General features: G+C 39.9%; 1 protein-coding gene across 1 annotated transcript in view; it reads left to right on the forward strand.

Moving 5' to 3' along the window:
- LOC120926622 (dynein beta chain, flagellar outer arm-like) overlaps positions 1-16,860 on the forward strand; it is a 533,844-nt gene that overhangs the window by 123,031 nt on the left and 393,953 nt on the right. Inside the window, 4 exon segments of the mRNA XM_040336739.1 lie at positions 861-1,035; positions 4,588-4,706; positions 15,265-15,369; positions 15,463-15,561. Of these exon segments, the coding sequence (XP_040192673.1) occupies positions 861-1,035; positions 4,588-4,706; positions 15,265-15,369; positions 15,463-15,561 (498 nt within the window).

Here is a 16,860-nt window from a genome sequence, read left to right on the forward strand (position 1 = left end):
GAAAAAGGGCCTTTACAAACTATTGCCACAAGATTGGAAGCAATTTTCTAAAATGTCTCTGCATACTCTACCATTATAGTGTTTGTAAAGGCACAAGTTTTTATTTTTTTTACCTTCATGCATATGCATGAAGGTAAAAAACCTTCTGTGTGCAGCAGCCCAGCCAGCCCCCCCAATACTTACCTGAGACCCACCCCATCTCGATCCAGTGAGCACTCCTGCGGCTTTTGGCAGCAGCGCAAACTGTTTAGGCACAGCATAAACTGTTGTAGCTATATAGGTACCTGTAATATACAATATATAGTGGAAGTCTAATGTACATAAAACAGTCCTCTACATCTCTTAGCAGTCCAATTTACGCTGAAATCATCATTTGTTGAAGTAAGGTAGAAAGTTAAATATTTGATTTTAGTTATTTTGCTAAGACTATGGGACTGATTTAATAAAGGATTTGAGAATGTTCCTGCAATAAACTGTGTGAATATTCACTTCAATTATCCACTGATGTGCAGATGAAAAGGTGAACAGGGACTTTTTCACATGATTGAATAATTAAAGGGAATCTTCATATATTTTACTGTGTGGACATTTTCAAATGTTTTAGTAAATCAGCCTCTGATGTGCAAAGTATATTACCTACTTCTCTGTATTTTTCCTATTATAATGCATTCAAACTAAAAGGATGATTATTGCACTAATAATGTTCTGTGTGCCTAGATATATCCGTGTGTTTTTTCCATTGGTGGTATCCGCTGAAATGTGTTATAATAAAATGATAAGATATTAGTTTGTATGGCAGTTTCACTAGCTCAATTAATTAGTATTGTTTTGTGACTATATTTATCCTTTTAATTCCTCAGGAGCTTGGGTCTGCCTGAATGGATTAGAACAATTATCTCAACCCAGCCTTTCTTTGATAACTCAGATGCTTACACAGATACAGTCAGCTAAGCATCTTGGGAAAGAAGCAGTCACTTTACAATTGGAAGAAGTCCCTTTAAACACAGCAGGCTTATGCATTGCAATCATTAAGAGGTAAAAACGCTTAATTTTTCCTCTTACATAGGCTAATTGTTGTGATTGCATTCATTTGAATCCCAGACTTCACAAAAGCAGACATTCAGCAATCAGTAGACTGTTACTAAATTATAATTCTGCTACAAATTCTTTTTAAACTATGAGATCTTTGTAAAAAAAATAATGTTCTTGTTGTTATGCTTCAAAATGACTCGTCATTATTTGACTCTCAGGCAAATATGCATGGAAATAGTCCTTTAAAACAAAAATGTAAAAGGCTGAATTGTGAATCACAGGTTTTTGTTTTAGGTGGTGCCTTCTATGTCCAATCCCTGTCTTCTTCAGAATGGTGCCTGATCTTAAAATGTACCTGGGTTCTGGCTATTTACATACTCTAAACCAGGGGTCTTCAAACTGCGGCCCTCCAGTTGTTCAGGAACTACAATTCCCATCATGCCTAGCGATGTCTGTGAATGTCAGGGTTTTACAATGCCTCATGGGACATGTAGTTCCGCAACAGCTGAAGGGCCGTAGTTTGAGGATCCCTGCTCTAAATCATATTTCTCCCCAAACCCCCTTAAACCATTGTTGGTGGTGTTTTGACTCTCATCTTATACCATTTAGGTTTTGTAATTTACCCTAGCTTTACAGTGTTTTCAGGACTGAGATGGTTTTAGTTTGGTAGCAAAACTGGATATGCATAGTTTTACATTTAAAAAAAAACAATGACTTTTCCTTTATTTTTTTCCAGCGCATTTTTCATACCGTCATATATTCTCTGCAAAATATATTAGTTGACCAAGGCACACATTAGCAAAATGGCAACTTATTAAAAAAATCTGCATTTGCAAAAAATTTGAAATATATTACATTTACTTATGTCAGCATTGGGTCTAGATCTGGTCTTTAACCACTTGCTTACTGGGCACATATACCCCCTTCCTGCCCAGGCGAAATTTCAGCTTTTGGCACTGTCACGCTTTGAATGACAATTGAGCGGTCATGCGACATGGCTCCCAAACACAATTTACGTCCTTTTTTTCCCACAAATAGAGCTTTCTTTTGGTGGTATTTGATCACCTGTGCGGTTTTTATTTTTTGCGCTATAAACAAAAATAGAGCGTCAATTTTGAAAAAAAATAACAATATTTTTTACTTTTTGCTATAATAAATATCCCATTTAAAAAAAAAAAAAAACGTTATAACGCTTACAAAATAGGGGATAGAATTATTACTTTTTTTATTATTATTTCTTTTACTAGTAATGGTGGCGATCTGCGATTTTGTCATGACTGCAATATTACGGCGGACACATCGGACACTTTTCACACATTTTTGGGACCATTCACATTTATACAGCGAACAGTGCTATAAAAATGCACCGATTACTGTATAAATGTGACTGGCAGGGAAGGGGTTAACACTAGGGGCAATCAAGGGGTTAAATATGTTCCCTGCTAGGTGATTCTTACTGTGTGGGGAGGGGACTGACTGAGGGAGGTGACCGATGGTTGTCCCTATGTACAAAGGACACACCATTGGTCTCCTCTCCCTAACAGGACGTGGATCTCTGTGTTTACACACAGAGATCCACGTCCCTGGCTCTGTGACTGCCGCAGGGTGCCCGGTGAACATCGCGGAAACCAGACCGGCGCATCAGCACCTGTGTGACGTGGCGGGGGCATGGCCAGAGGCCGTATCCCGGCAGATTAGAGCCTTCTTGCAGCCGTAAATAGTCGGCAGCCGGATGGCAAGTGGTTAATAATAACTTACCCCCCACCCCATGAAGCTATGTAGTAGCAATTCTAATAGTGATCAACTGCTGACTACAATCAGCCAGCAATAGATCACTATAACAGTGATCTACTGCTGCAGGGAGATGCTAGACAAAGCTCTCTCCTAGCCTACATACCTGGAGGAAATGATATGGCAGTACTCATGACATCACATTTATTCAATGTGGAAGCATTGTCTTAACAGAAATCCACTACAGTCACTTCTATGGAGCAGTATAGCAAGATTGGAAGCCCAGCAGCAGAAGCAATCAACTCCTGGGCACAGATAGTCACTAAAAACCAATAGGCGGTCTCAGAAACTACTGAGACCGACTGTCATTTTAAAAGCTCTGGGAAGAATAACTAATATCCCTATGCCATTTTACAGTGTTACTAAACCCACAACAGTAAAAGCACTGTGGAACCTAAAGAGGTTAATCCTCTGCATTGTTTAAAAAGGCTGTTTGACCATGTGTTCTCTGATCCTCTCCTTCCACTGTCCCCAATCCATCTTTTGATAAAACAGAGCCTTTGGAGTCACTCTGCAGATGCTCAGTTTGGTGTGCATTATTAGAGAGTTTTCTTTTTTTTCTTGGGAATGTGCATGCGATCAGCACAGGGCCAATCAGAACTGTCCAGACAGAGGGTCAGAAGTCATGCAGCCTTATAGGACTGTCAGAGTAGAAAAAAAAACTCCTCCTATAAACTTTACTCAGACACTGATAGAAGTCACAAGACTGCTATATACTACTCATGAGAAAATGTATTTAGAAGTTTATATTTACTAAAACAATTGCATGTCCTGTGTATTGTGGGAGACCAGATATCGTGAATGCAGGGTCCTGGGTTTGGTAACACTTTAAGTTAACAAGCAGAGCTCTCACTCAGCTTTAAATACTGTTAAGTAAATAATCCTCAAAAATTACATTACAGTGACCATATTTAATGTTTTAAAGAAATTAGTTCTGCTGACAAATGTGTGCACTGACATTGAGTCAAGGGAGGGAAATCCCCCTTTCATAGCAGAAAGGGGACTGACAAAATTGTCATTTAACTGTGACTGCCAACAAGCATAAAGATAGTGTTGGGCTTTCTTATTAGAAAACTCAGCACGTTCTGCAGTGTCAGGGATTTACCATGTAAGAAATATTTTTGTGAAATAAAGATATTTCGTTAAATATAAAATGATATATTATTACTTTCTAAAGTGTATGCGTTTTAAGTTATACAAACCCAATCTAACCTACAAAATTCCTAATTAATTAGAAGTGGAAACTTTTTTTTACTTATTAACAGATGCATCCACACTTAAAGTGAAACTCTGGCCAAAACCTTTTGTTTGTTTTGGATAGAGTGGGATAGGTTAGAACCAATGTCAGGGTTTATTTATCGATGTCTGCGTCTCCACTGGGAGTTTTTTTTTTCTCATTTGCTGCACCATGTTCAAAGTTGTCAATGGGACAGGAAGTGAGAGGTCTCCCCCCAATGGAGACAAGAAAAGCCAATAAAGCCAAGAAAGGTTCTAGTCTACCACCAATACTGTGTTTTTGTGTTACATTTGCATAAATATATTTTTAGTATTGTTTTTTAATTTTGTCAACTTTTGGCTGACTTTATTTTCCTTTATTACTGTCACAAATGAACAGACTTGATTACGTTGGCTTCTGGGACCATAGAGTTTGCGTTTGGGCTTTCCCCTATTTTGTGACTTTGGCCATGAATTTTAACTCTGATGCCTCTGTATGTTGTAATTTCATATGTTTGGAATGTATCTTATGTAGCATTTTTTCTTAAGGTCACCGATTGGCCCAGAAACATATAAGCTTCCTGACAGCCTCCTGAACTGTTTTCGGATAGTTGGAGTTCACAGATGTCCCATCAGCTACATTCTTGAAGCACAGTTGATTGTTAGAGGTATTTAAATCCTGACTATTAAAAATAAAACATGTTAAACCTTTAACTTCTGCAATGATAACTATGGAGATGGCCATTTCTGAGCTTTCCTTCTCGAAAAATAGTCCTCTGGCTTGTTGAAGCAATGGTATGCAGATTGGAATATGTAAATTTAATCTGACTTTACTGACCTGCATGCTTTTCCCAGGTCTCTCACTCAGAAATGACTAAAACCAGAGTCAGCTAGGCAACTAGCATTTCAGAAGGAACATTTTTTATATTACATATATATACAGGGAGTGCAGAATTATTAGCAAGTTGTATTTTTGAGGATTAATTTTATTATTGAACAACAACCATGTTCTCAATGAACCCAAAAAACTCATTAATATCAAAGCTGAATATTTTTGAAAGTAGTTTTTAGTTTGTTTTTAGTTTTAGCTATTTTAGGGGGATATATGTGTGTGCAGGTGACTATTACTGTGCATAATTATTAGGCAACTTAACAAAAAAAAAATATATACCCATTTCAATTATTTATTTTTACCAGTGAAACCAATATAACATCTCAACATTCACAAATATACATTTCTGACATTCAAAAACAAAACAAAAACAAATCAGTGACCAATATAGCCACCTTTCTTTGCAAGGACACTCAAAAGCCTGCCATCCATGGATTCTGTCAGTGTTTTGATCTGTTCACCATCAACATTGCGTGCAGCAGCAACCACAGCCTCCCAGACACTGTTCAGAGAGGTGTACTGTTTTCCCTCCTTGTAAATCTCACATTTGATGATGGGCCACAGGTTCTCAATGGGGTTCAGATCAGGTGAACAAGGAGGCCATGTCATTAGTTTTTCTTCTTTTATACCCTTTCTTGCCAGCCACGCTGTGGATTACTTGGACGTGTGTGACGGAGCATTGTCCTGCATGAAAATCATGTTTTTCTTGAAGGATGCAGACTTCTTCCTGTACCACTGCTTGAAGAAGGTGTCTTCCAGAAACTGGCAGTAGGACTGGGAGTTGAGCTTGACTCCATCCTCAACCCGAAAAGGCCCCACAAGCTCATCTTTGATGATACCAGCCCAAACCAGTACTCCACCTCCACCTTGCTGGCGTCTGAGTAGGACTGGAGCTCTCTGCCCTTTACCAATCCAGCCACGGGCCCATCAAGACTCACTCTCATTTCATCAGTCCATAAAACCTTAGAAAAATCAGTCTTGAGATATATAAGGCCCTGTTCACATTTCTCTGTCTCCACTGTCATGCATCTTTGCTTGCATTTTTTAAGTGCTATTTTTTCTACATTTCACATGCATTTTCATGTATTGTGCTTCTTTGTTGTTACCAGTGTGGATGCATTTTCATGTACTTCCATAGCTGTCAATGGGCCAGAAAATACAGATAAATGCATGTAAAATTGGGCATGCCTCATTTTTTATAATACAAAAAATGACAAATGCCTTTTCATGAGTTGTAAAATGCGCATAAAAATGCACAGGTGTGAACCAAGCCCTGGACAGTTGTCCCTGGAGGACCCATAGGATAATTTCTCCCCACCTCACGTTTCGGGGGCAACTCTAAATTTTTGGAATTCCCCCCACTTTCGTTCTCTTTGACAATGGTCGCTATGGCAAATTGAGAGGGTGAATATTTCTATTGGGGATACAGATGGAAATAAAAACTTGACAGAGGGTCCAACCCTTCCCTTCTCTATCCAAATCTAAAAAAATGCTTTGCCTAGAGGTACACTCAAATATTTATGTGTGCATGCACACTTTTTTTAAATTAGTGGTGAAAAGGGTGTGAACCAATCAAACTGTACTAAACTGGATAATTCTGTCAGTAACAGTACCTGGCCTGACAAAGTAGCTAAAATAATCTGACTTCCGGTTTCTTGCTGTGAGGAAGATAAGATGACTACCACCATTTTAGAAAATATTAAGAGAATGTCATAAAAACTTATTTTGTTTGGTTGCAATTTGTAAAATGCCACAGGACAGGAAAGGGTTAAATCATTTAGTATGCTCTGACAGAATGCACCTTTTAAAGATCAGCTGATCTTATATAAAAGTACATTTCTAGTTATATTTTCTTATGCCATTTAACCGCCATGTGGTTATTTATTCCATTTTGTCTTGCATCCAATAGAGTATAAAATATTTTCAGTTTATTGACTCCAAGCCATGTTTATCTGAGTCCAATGAAATTTCCATTTCGCAGCATTTTTATGAAGTCAGCAAATAAACTTTATGTATTTAATATTATGATTAACATGTACTGTACATCAGAAAGGACATTTGAGATATTTTTAATTGCACTTCATGCTTGCACTTGTACAAGAGAAATAAAAAAAGAAGTTTGGCATTCAGAGATAGCAAACAGGCTTTCAGCCACCAGAGCAGATGGATGGCAGCATAGGAAGCCAAGAGAATGTGTAAATGTGTCTCTAATGTGTTTATTGGAGAGGGCATTCCAAGCCAGGGGATGGAGAACCCACAGTGTCCAAGCTGCTATTTACATTGCACTGACAGGAATGACAACCACAGTGCATACATAAATAACAGGATATTCACTTTATGACAAGATTGAGGTTATTTTACAGAGCAGCAGCCAGAACTTTGTTTTTAGATTTGGATAGAAAAGGGAAGAGGTAAACATTTGGCAGCTTTATATTGTTGTTTGGCTTCCCACTGGACAGATTCCTCTTCACTTTCAGTTGACCAATATCCAATGTCTAACAGGAAGTGAAAGAAAATCTTTTAGAGAAAGTCTGTGAATGACCACAATAAAAGCCTGACACAGGTTCTGCCCATATCCATGATACAAAAATGTGCTCTGTTATTGCTATCCTGCAAAAATTGCAACTATGAGAAAGTTCAGTGTACCTCCATGTGGTCTGTACATGCTTTTTGCATCCAGATTTAACAGGGCTTCCTGGTGAGAGCGCAACTTCTAGTCACCAGAACCTATGCAACCTCTGTTTTCTGAAAAATACGAAGGAAAATCCGAAGAATAAGGGAAATTCTCTACATTTTTACCACCTTGGATTAAGAAAGTAATGATACTAGCAGCCATAGGGATTTAGTATTCAGGGAAGCCAGCTGTAAGAGATAAACGAGAGAGGCCTGAGTATGTAATCCGAGAGTGTGATCACTGATCAAGCTGTCACTGACCAGTGACCACTTTTGGTCAAGGTTACTGATTGGAAGCCATCGAAACAGGATCCTAAACACATGACCACCATGAGAGGCAATCACAGCAGTCACATGATAAACAAGCCATGCCCCCCCCACATAAAAGCCCCCTAATGTTCCACCAGCGGGCAGCATTAAGAGGTTAAACTAGCAACCCAAACAATTGTACTTATGTCTAATGTACATTGAACATATTGCGTGATTGTCACGTAACAGTGCCTGGCTCTATTTTTAATTCAAAGTGATACTAAAGTCTAGTTTTTTTTTCTTTTTTAAGTGAAAATAACAAACATTTCATACTTACCTGCTCTGCTGCAGTGGCTTAGCATAGAGAAGCCCATATCCTCCTCTTCTCGGGTCCCACAGCTCCTTGTGTCCATTCAGACATTCAGTCATTGGCTGACTGACTTTGATTGACTGCAGCGGGAGCCAATGGCACCACACTGCTGTCTCAGCCAATGAGAAGGGGATTCCCTGCCAGCCAAGTGTCTTGTGCAACATCACTGGATCTAGATGGGGCTCAGGTAAGTATTAGGGGGGCTGCTGTGCACAGAAGGCTTTTTATCTTAATGCATAACGCATTAAGATAAAAAACCTTCTGACTTTACAATCACTTTAAGGTTTTTTTCCTTTTGGTGCACTGGTTCCTTTCACTTTTTGGTTCACATGGTTTTTGTTGGGGAGCAGGTTTGATTACCCCAAGTTGACCTACTTTGTTTTGAATTGAAATACACAGAGGTCTTTTGAGTAACAACAGATGTAGGATTAGGCACCAGTATTTTTTGAGGGCTTATTTGACTCCCATTAAACATCCCGTCTGTATGTGAGCATTGCAGTTATAACGTGTTTTAGCACTTTCACCTGTGAAGACAGAACCCAAGTATGTGGGCATTATGGGTCAGTGCAGCGGGCAGCAGAGACGTAAGTCAATATCATACCAGTTTTCTCATTGAATGCTAATAAATCTATGTTCACTTTAATTATGCAGAACTGTCATCCATTTATAAGTGACCTTATCAGCTCTTTTAATTTTCACCTGTAGAAAATATGCATACACATATGTTCCAATAATACAGGCTAGAGCTTTTAGTGTCTTTCTGTGATAGGAAGCTCATCTTGGCAAACATTTATAAATCTTCAAAATTCTATTAGCAAACATGCTATGTTCTTGGCGCGGATGAGATAAAATAATTAGTCTTCAAATATGGGTAATTATTATAATTTGGCCTATTCCTTCAAGTGAAAATTGATTCACATTGTTTGTACAACATTAATCAGACATGTTTTTGAGAGATGTTTGTTTATAGCTGTGTACTGCTCTGATCACATTCTCTCTGTCTCTCCACATATGTAATAAGTACAATTTTTACTGAGCTACAGAGCACAGCAAATAATACAAGTACCTCTCCACTGCTGTATTATTGTTTGTACTAGTCTAGAAAATGTGCATAGATATTGATTTAGAGTATAATAATGAAAGATAATCACTGGTATTAGAAATTCCTTTTAATCAAATGCACTGACTACTCCTCTAAAAAAAAAAAAATGTTACCTTTTAACAAAACAGAGTTTTTTTTAATCAAGGGGAATATGAAACCTGAAAATTGAAAGTATTTGAGCTCTGCTATTTCAAAGCCATTGCTTCTAATTTGTAGGGACTCTTTAATGACTGGAATAGTACCACTGGAATGATGTAAGGTCAATGTGGTGCCCATATTTAAAAAGGGGTCAACGTCTTTACCAAGTAACTATAGACCTGTTAGTTTAACTTCTATAGTTGGGAAGATACTGGAGAGTTTAATAAAAGACCACATGGATGAGTTCTTGCTGGAAAAAAATATATTTTAGGCAACAGACATCATGGATTCACGACAGAATTTATGAAACAAACCCAATTTTTTTAATGAGGAGGTAGGTAAAACTTTGGACAGAGGGGTGGTTGTGGACGTGGTACATGTGGATTTTGCAAAAGTATTTGGCACAGTTCCCCACACACGGCTAATTTGTAAGCTAAAGTCTACAGGCTTTGAAAAAACAGTTTGTAAATGGATAGAAAACTGGCTAAAAATCCATATTCAGAGAGCAGTGGTTAATGATTCATACTCTGAATGGTCTAAGGTTATCAGTGCTGGGACCCTTACTTTTTAATATATTTATAAATGATATTGGGTCTGGGATTCAAAGTACCATTTAAGTCTTTGCAGATGATGCCATGCTATGCAGTGGTGGAATAATGTCTGTAAATGATGTCTACAATTTACAAGCCAACCTTAATGCACTGTTTATGTGGGCAACTATGTGGCAAATGAGGATTAATGTTAATAAATGTAAAGTTCTGCACTTGGGGGCTAAGAATATGCATGCATCATACATACTAGGGGAGTACAACTGGAGGAATCAATGGCGAAGAAATATCTGGATGTTCTGGTAGATCAATAATGGAATGCAATGCCAAGCTGTGGTTTCCAAAGTGAGACAAATTCTTTCTTGTATTAAGAGAGGTATAGATTCCAGAGAGAGACATCATTTTGCCCCTGTACAAGTAAGACCTCGTCTGGAATATGCAGTTCAGTTTTGGGGCACCAGTTCACAAAAAAAACATATGGGGGAACTGGAGGAAGTGCACATAAGAGAACCCAAACTGATAAAATGCATGGAGGAGCTCAGCTATGAGGAAGGATTAGAGAAACTGAATTTATTCTCTCCTAAGAAGAAGAGATTATAGGGGGGATATGATCAACATGTATAAATACATAAGTGGTCCATATAGTGAACTTGGTGTTCAGTTATTCACTTTAAGGTAATCACAGAGGACAAGAGGACACTCTTTACATCTAGAGGAAAATAGATTTAGTCTTCAAATACAGAAAGCTTTCTTCACAATAAGAGCTGTGGAAATGTGGAATGGACTCCCTCAAGAGGTGGTTCTGTCCAGCCCAGTAGATTTCTTTAAAAAAGACTTGGATACTTTCCTAAGGCTGAATTCACACCTATGCATTTTTTGTGCTTTTTGCGTTTAGCAGATTTGCACTACAGAACGTATTCTATAGAAAAACCATGTTAAATGAACTGTAGTGCAAATCTGCAAAATGCAAAAAACACTAAAAATGAATAGGTGTGAATCCAGCCTAAATGCTAAGCTTTGTGAATGCGCCGACTACGATGTAAGGAGGGTGGGTGTACTTCCAGATCAGTTTGCTGTGACAAACTGAGCAGTAAGTGGGAACAAGTACCTGTCAAAATCAGATACCCACTCTCCCCCAAAAGTTGCCATATGTGGCAGTGGAGGGGGGAGGAGGCAGACAAGTGGAGCTTTCCCTTTTTCGGGGAGCTCTGCTTGAAAAATGAAATCATTTCATTTAAAATGTATTTGCATGTGGTAGTTTTGCAAAAGACAGTCACGAATCTTAAAAGAGAAGTATGGAGTCACAAAACAACAACATATATACTCAACTAGATGGCTGCGGCAATAACCTCAGCTGCAGCCAGGGATGGACTGGCCATTGGGACTACACAGAGTTTCCCGGTGGGCCGATGGCTCAGTGGGCCAGCTTCAGTGACAGCAGACCTCCGCCCCCCTCCGCTCTTTTGTCTCTCCCTTCCAGCGGCGCTCACCTCCTCTCCCTCCCCGCAGCGCTCAACTGGTGGGAGCAGAGAAGCAGGGGGAGGAGCAGGGGGGACAACAGAGGAGCATGGGGGAGGGGACAGACAACTGACTCAACAGCTATGGCCTGGGAGTTTCTCACTTTTGCCTAATTTTGTGCCATAAGGGGGGCACCGAACTGATTCTTTCCCCCGGTGAAATAATGTCTAGCTTCCCCACTGGTACTGCCTATTGGAGTACCAGTACCAGCCGTTCTACTCTACTCTACTCTAAAGTAGAATGGCTAGTGAAAAGGGAAAGAGGGGGCTTGGGTGGCCAGGGGAGGCGTGCAGGAGTTGTCCGGCCACCATGGGAGAGACCTGTCAAAGTGGGCCAGTCTGGATGAAGTCCAGGGCCAAATGTTTGTCCCAGTCCAGCCCTGGCTGCAGCTGCCCCCCTCCAAATCTAACACAGAGAACAATCACATAAATGTTCTCAGTCTTCAGTGAGCAGAGAGCCAGTGCTCATTGGGGCACCATGCAGGGGAGTGATAGCGGCTGGCTTAGGCTCTCAGCAGCACACTAAGAGGCTGATTCAGATGCCAATCAAGCAGCTGGCCAGATCCTGACATTATCCTGGACCAGCTTTGTGAAGTCAGCTGACATTGGGATTTAGCCAGCTGTTGGCTGAATCTGGGACACAGCAGTGCAGAACTAAGTGCACTCCTGTGATCCCCAGGAGAAATATAGCCAAACATGCTTTGTCCATACTTCTCCTTTAAAGCAGAGTTCCACCCAAAAGTGGAGCATGTGCAGAAGGGACCTGGCTGTGAAGCCTAAAGTCTTCCCTGCTGGGTTCCCTTATTGACAATGGCAATGGCTGCACCCGACAGCTGACATTGTGGGCTCCCTGGACAGGTAAGTGTCCATATATTAAAAGTCAGTAGCTGCAGTATTTGTCTTGGGGTGGGTGGAAGTTTTACTTAACTACTTCAGCCCTGGAAAGATTTGCGCCCTTAATTAAAAGGCCATTTTTTGTGTTACGGCACTGCGCCGCTTTAACTGGCAATTGCACGTTCGTGCGACACTGTACCCAAACAACATTGATGTCCTCTTTTTTAACCGAAATAGAGCTTTCTTTTGGTGGTATTTGATCCCCTCTACGGTTAATTTTTTTTCGCTATAAACAAAGAGCGCAATTTAAAAAATATACATAATAATACATATCCAAAAAAATTCAAATATATATTCATCAGTTTAGGCCGATATATATTCTTCTACCTATTTTTAGTAAAACAAAACCGCAAAAAGGTGTATCTTAATTGTATCCTGATTGGCTTGCGCAAAACTTATCAAGTCCACAAACTATGGGATAGATTTAGAGACTTTTTTTTTTTATTGTTTTTACTTGTAATGACGGCGACATTGCAGCGGACAATTCTGATCCCAATGTCACTGGTCCCATTTTTGGGGAACAGTGACATTATTACATTGATCAGTGCTTTAAAAATGCAATGCTCAATGTAAAAATTACACTGGCAAGGAAGGGGTTTACAGTAGGGGGCGATCAAGGGGTTAAGTGTGTTCCCTAGGTGTGTTCTAACTTTAGGGGGGCTGGCAGGAACATGACAGAGATCACTGTTCCCGATGACTGGGAACAGTAGATCTCTGTCATGTCACCTGTCACAACGGGGATCCACTTGTTTACACTGGTGGAACTAGTGTTCCTCCTGGATGATTTCCCTTTTATTTCTGATCTGGGGAAAACCCAAAATGTGTGATTTTCCTTACTTTCATTTTCAATAATAATGGTAAACAGGACAAAAAAAATGGGTGGGGCACAGACAGCAATAAAAGCCGACAAGTGTTCTAATTCCTCTCCACTCTCTCCAGAACTAAAAAGTTTTCCCTTTAGTTATACTTTAAAGCTGAACTCCAGGCAGATATACAAGACACAGATAATTACATTATTACCAGTACTTGTTCAAATTAAAGCAGTGTTTGGCCCCTTTCACACGGGGCGGATCAGTAATGATCCGCCCCGTGAACCTCCGCTTGCTCAGCGGGGATCGCTCTGTTGATCCCCGCTGAGCCGGCGGATGACAGGGCGGTCCCCGCACACTGTGCAGGGACTGCCCTGTCTTTTCTCCGCTCTCCCCTATGGGGGGATCGGATGAACATGGACCGTCTGTCCATGTTCACCCGATCCGATCTGCCAGATGGATGGAAAAGTAGGTTTTTCCTCCGTCACACTTTGGCGGATGGGAGCGGGTCGGATGTCAGCGGGCATATCACCGCTAACATCCGCGGCTCCATAGAGGAGCATGGAGCGCCCATTCAGGTCCGCCTAAAAAACTGGCAGGCGGACCTGAATGGGCCGCCCGTGTGAAAGAGCCCTAAGTATCAGGATTTGACCTGCTATCAGCCTTTACAATTTCTATGCACAGCAGAGCTCCGACTTAGAATAGAAGAAATAGTAAAAGGAGCCAGTCCATTGTGCAGCACTGTTTATGTGATAAAAAGGGGCATGGTGATTGGAGAAGAGAGTAGAGTGAGAGAGAGATGAGCTTATCAGTCTGCCTTTTCTCCTTCACCATCCAATCATAGGGTGGAGCAGGAAAGAAGACCTATGAGTGTTAGCCCTGCCAGACTTAGCCATGTTGTGTAAATCCCAAGACGGTATGGGCAGAAATAGTTAAAAATCTCACATATACAGTATGTATTTCATCTGTTTGTCATAAAGCCTGCAAACTAAGTGAGTTTGATTTTCATGTTTTCACTCTTTTTGTGTAGGTTTTCACTCAGGTGCTTGGTTATTTTTTCACTTATGCCGCGTACACATGGTCGTTTTTCGGCATGAAAAAAAAAAGACATTTTTCAGCATGTCCAAAAAACTACGTTTTTCCAACTTCATCATTAAAAACGATGTTGCCCACACACCATTGTTTTTGAAAAATGATGAACAAAGCGCGGTGACGTACGACGGCACTCTGAAGGGGAAGTTCTATTCGCCTTTGGGCTGCTTTAGCTGATTCCGTGTTAGTAAAAGACGTTTTGCGCTTTTCTGTCTGTTACAGCTTGATGAATGTGCTTACTCCATTATGAATGGTAGTTTTACCAGAACGAGCGCTCCCGTCTCATAACTCGCTTCTGGGCATGCGTGGGTTTAAAACGTCTTTTAAGCCCACACACGATAATTTTTTACAACCCGAAAAACTACATTTTAAAAAACGACATTAAAAAATGCAGCATGTTCGAATTTTTTTTTCAGAAGCCGAAATACGATGTGAAGCCCACACACGATGATTTTAAATGACGTTTTTAAAAATGTAATTTTTTTCATGCCAAAAAATGACCGTGTGTACATGGCAATACAACCATGTCTGTAATAATGCAGGCAGAGTGATATTTGTTACCAAGCACTACCCTGTAGTTCCTAAATAGGGAGAGTGTAAAGCGCATAGTCATTTTGCATGATGCATCAGTTTCCCCTTTCCCCAACTTCAAAGCTACATAAAAAGTCTGCTGAATCAGGCTGTAGCTACCCTCTGTTCCACTTCACCCTCCCTTCTAGATTGTAAGCTCTAACGAGCAGGGCCCTCTGATCATTCCTGTATTAAATTGTACTGTAACTATAATGTCTTCCCTGATGTTGTAAAGCGCTGCGTAAACTGTTGGCGCTATATAAATCCTGTATAATAATAATAATAATATAGTTTATGAACAGATTTCTTTCTGTGAATATGTACTGAAAAATGCATGTGAAAACAACTAGATTGAATCAATTTTTTTCATAGGATTCTCCCATGTTTCATACCTGGCACAAAAGCTCTTCACCATACTGGACTCCTTTGCAAAGCTGCATACTGCAGATCTTTTAGGATCTGGATCATCTCAAAGTGGTAGGTACAATTTAATTTTAATTTATGTAAATGCTATTTGATCTTTTTAGTCTTTAATAATCGTTCTGCTTTTTTTTTTCTTTTGGTATTAAGGAAAATTTACTGGCTCTTCGGTAAAAGAACTTAATAGTCTACTTGATGAAGCAAGCGACATTCTCAAATTTCTCCAAAAATGCCGCACTGAACACCAAGGTAAACCATATCACAATCTATTAAGACAGGTTGGTTATATTAGGGTTGGAATCGTGTAATGTAAAATGGAAGGAGGAGGCGCCTCACTTACTTGCACAATCCCCATATTGGACTACCCCTACCAAAGTGCTCAATTACCACAAAGGGTGATTCACCACAATATCAAACCAATGGTATGATCCTCACTCAGTTACTGTTTTTTTGCTTATCAATTTTTAGTAAGTGATGAGAGTGGACATAGGAATTTTTAATTTTTTTTTTCAAGAATGGCATCCCGCTCCTGTTTCTGTGTTGTTTCTGCTTTGGAAAACTTGCAAAGAAGATCCAATCATGTGCAAGGAAAAAAACAAAAATTGACTTTGCTTGCATATGATTGGATAGTCAGCCAACAGAGTCTTATCTTAAATACTGAGTGCAAACTACTACTACCCTTGTGAGTGAACAGCCTATTTGCATTAAATAAAGGACACCTATGTGTCAATTAGTTATATAACATTAGGATAATATGAAGTTATGCAGGCCTATGTATCTGATGCTCACATATTAAAGATGCATATCATCCGGAGCATCTAGAGAAATTGTTGGGACCTAAGGATGAAAGAGAAGGCTTGTTTTATTTTTGCCCATACATTTTCCTTTAGGTCTGATCTCATAATATATGGTTTTCTTAAATCTTAACACTTTTAATTTGTATGCAATCAGAGAGACCTTTGTACTACATAGCTGAAGGTAAATCTAAAGGAAATTAGACAATAAAATTGTATAATGTATGGCCATCCCAAAGGACAGCTGTATCAGGTTGGGTAGGATCTGATCCACCCTGCAATCAACTTTGCAGTAGTATATCCCTTATAAAACAATGGGTTTATCTACTATGCATATTATCTGCAAACAAATCCCCAAGACATGGTCCATATTCTACTCTGCTATAGACCACCAGGCCCAAAAACGCACCTCCTCACGTCGTTGACAGAATTCCTCTCCTCATACACCCTAAGCATTAAACATCTTTTGGTGCTTGGGGATTTTAACCTCTGGGCCAACTCCTCGCTGGACCCCGTCGCCGACGCCTGCATCGACCATCTGGAAGGATTAGGTCTGCAGCAACTAATACTAGGCCCCACTCATGCCTCAGGTCATACGCTCGATCTCATTTTCAAACAAGATTTGGAAATTGACATCCTGGATAATGAGCCGCTACCATGGACCGATCACCATGCCATTAAATTCAAAATCACCAATAACGCCAGCCAAAAAAAAACGACTAAACCGGTGACAACTCACTGGACTAGATCTCAA

This window comes from Rana temporaria, chromosome 2, assembly GCF_905171775.1.
Source record: "Rana temporaria chromosome 2, aRanTem1.1, whole genome shotgun sequence".
In the NCBI taxonomy this organism is placed as follows: Eukaryota; Metazoa; Chordata; class Amphibia; order Anura; family Ranidae; genus Rana; species Rana temporaria.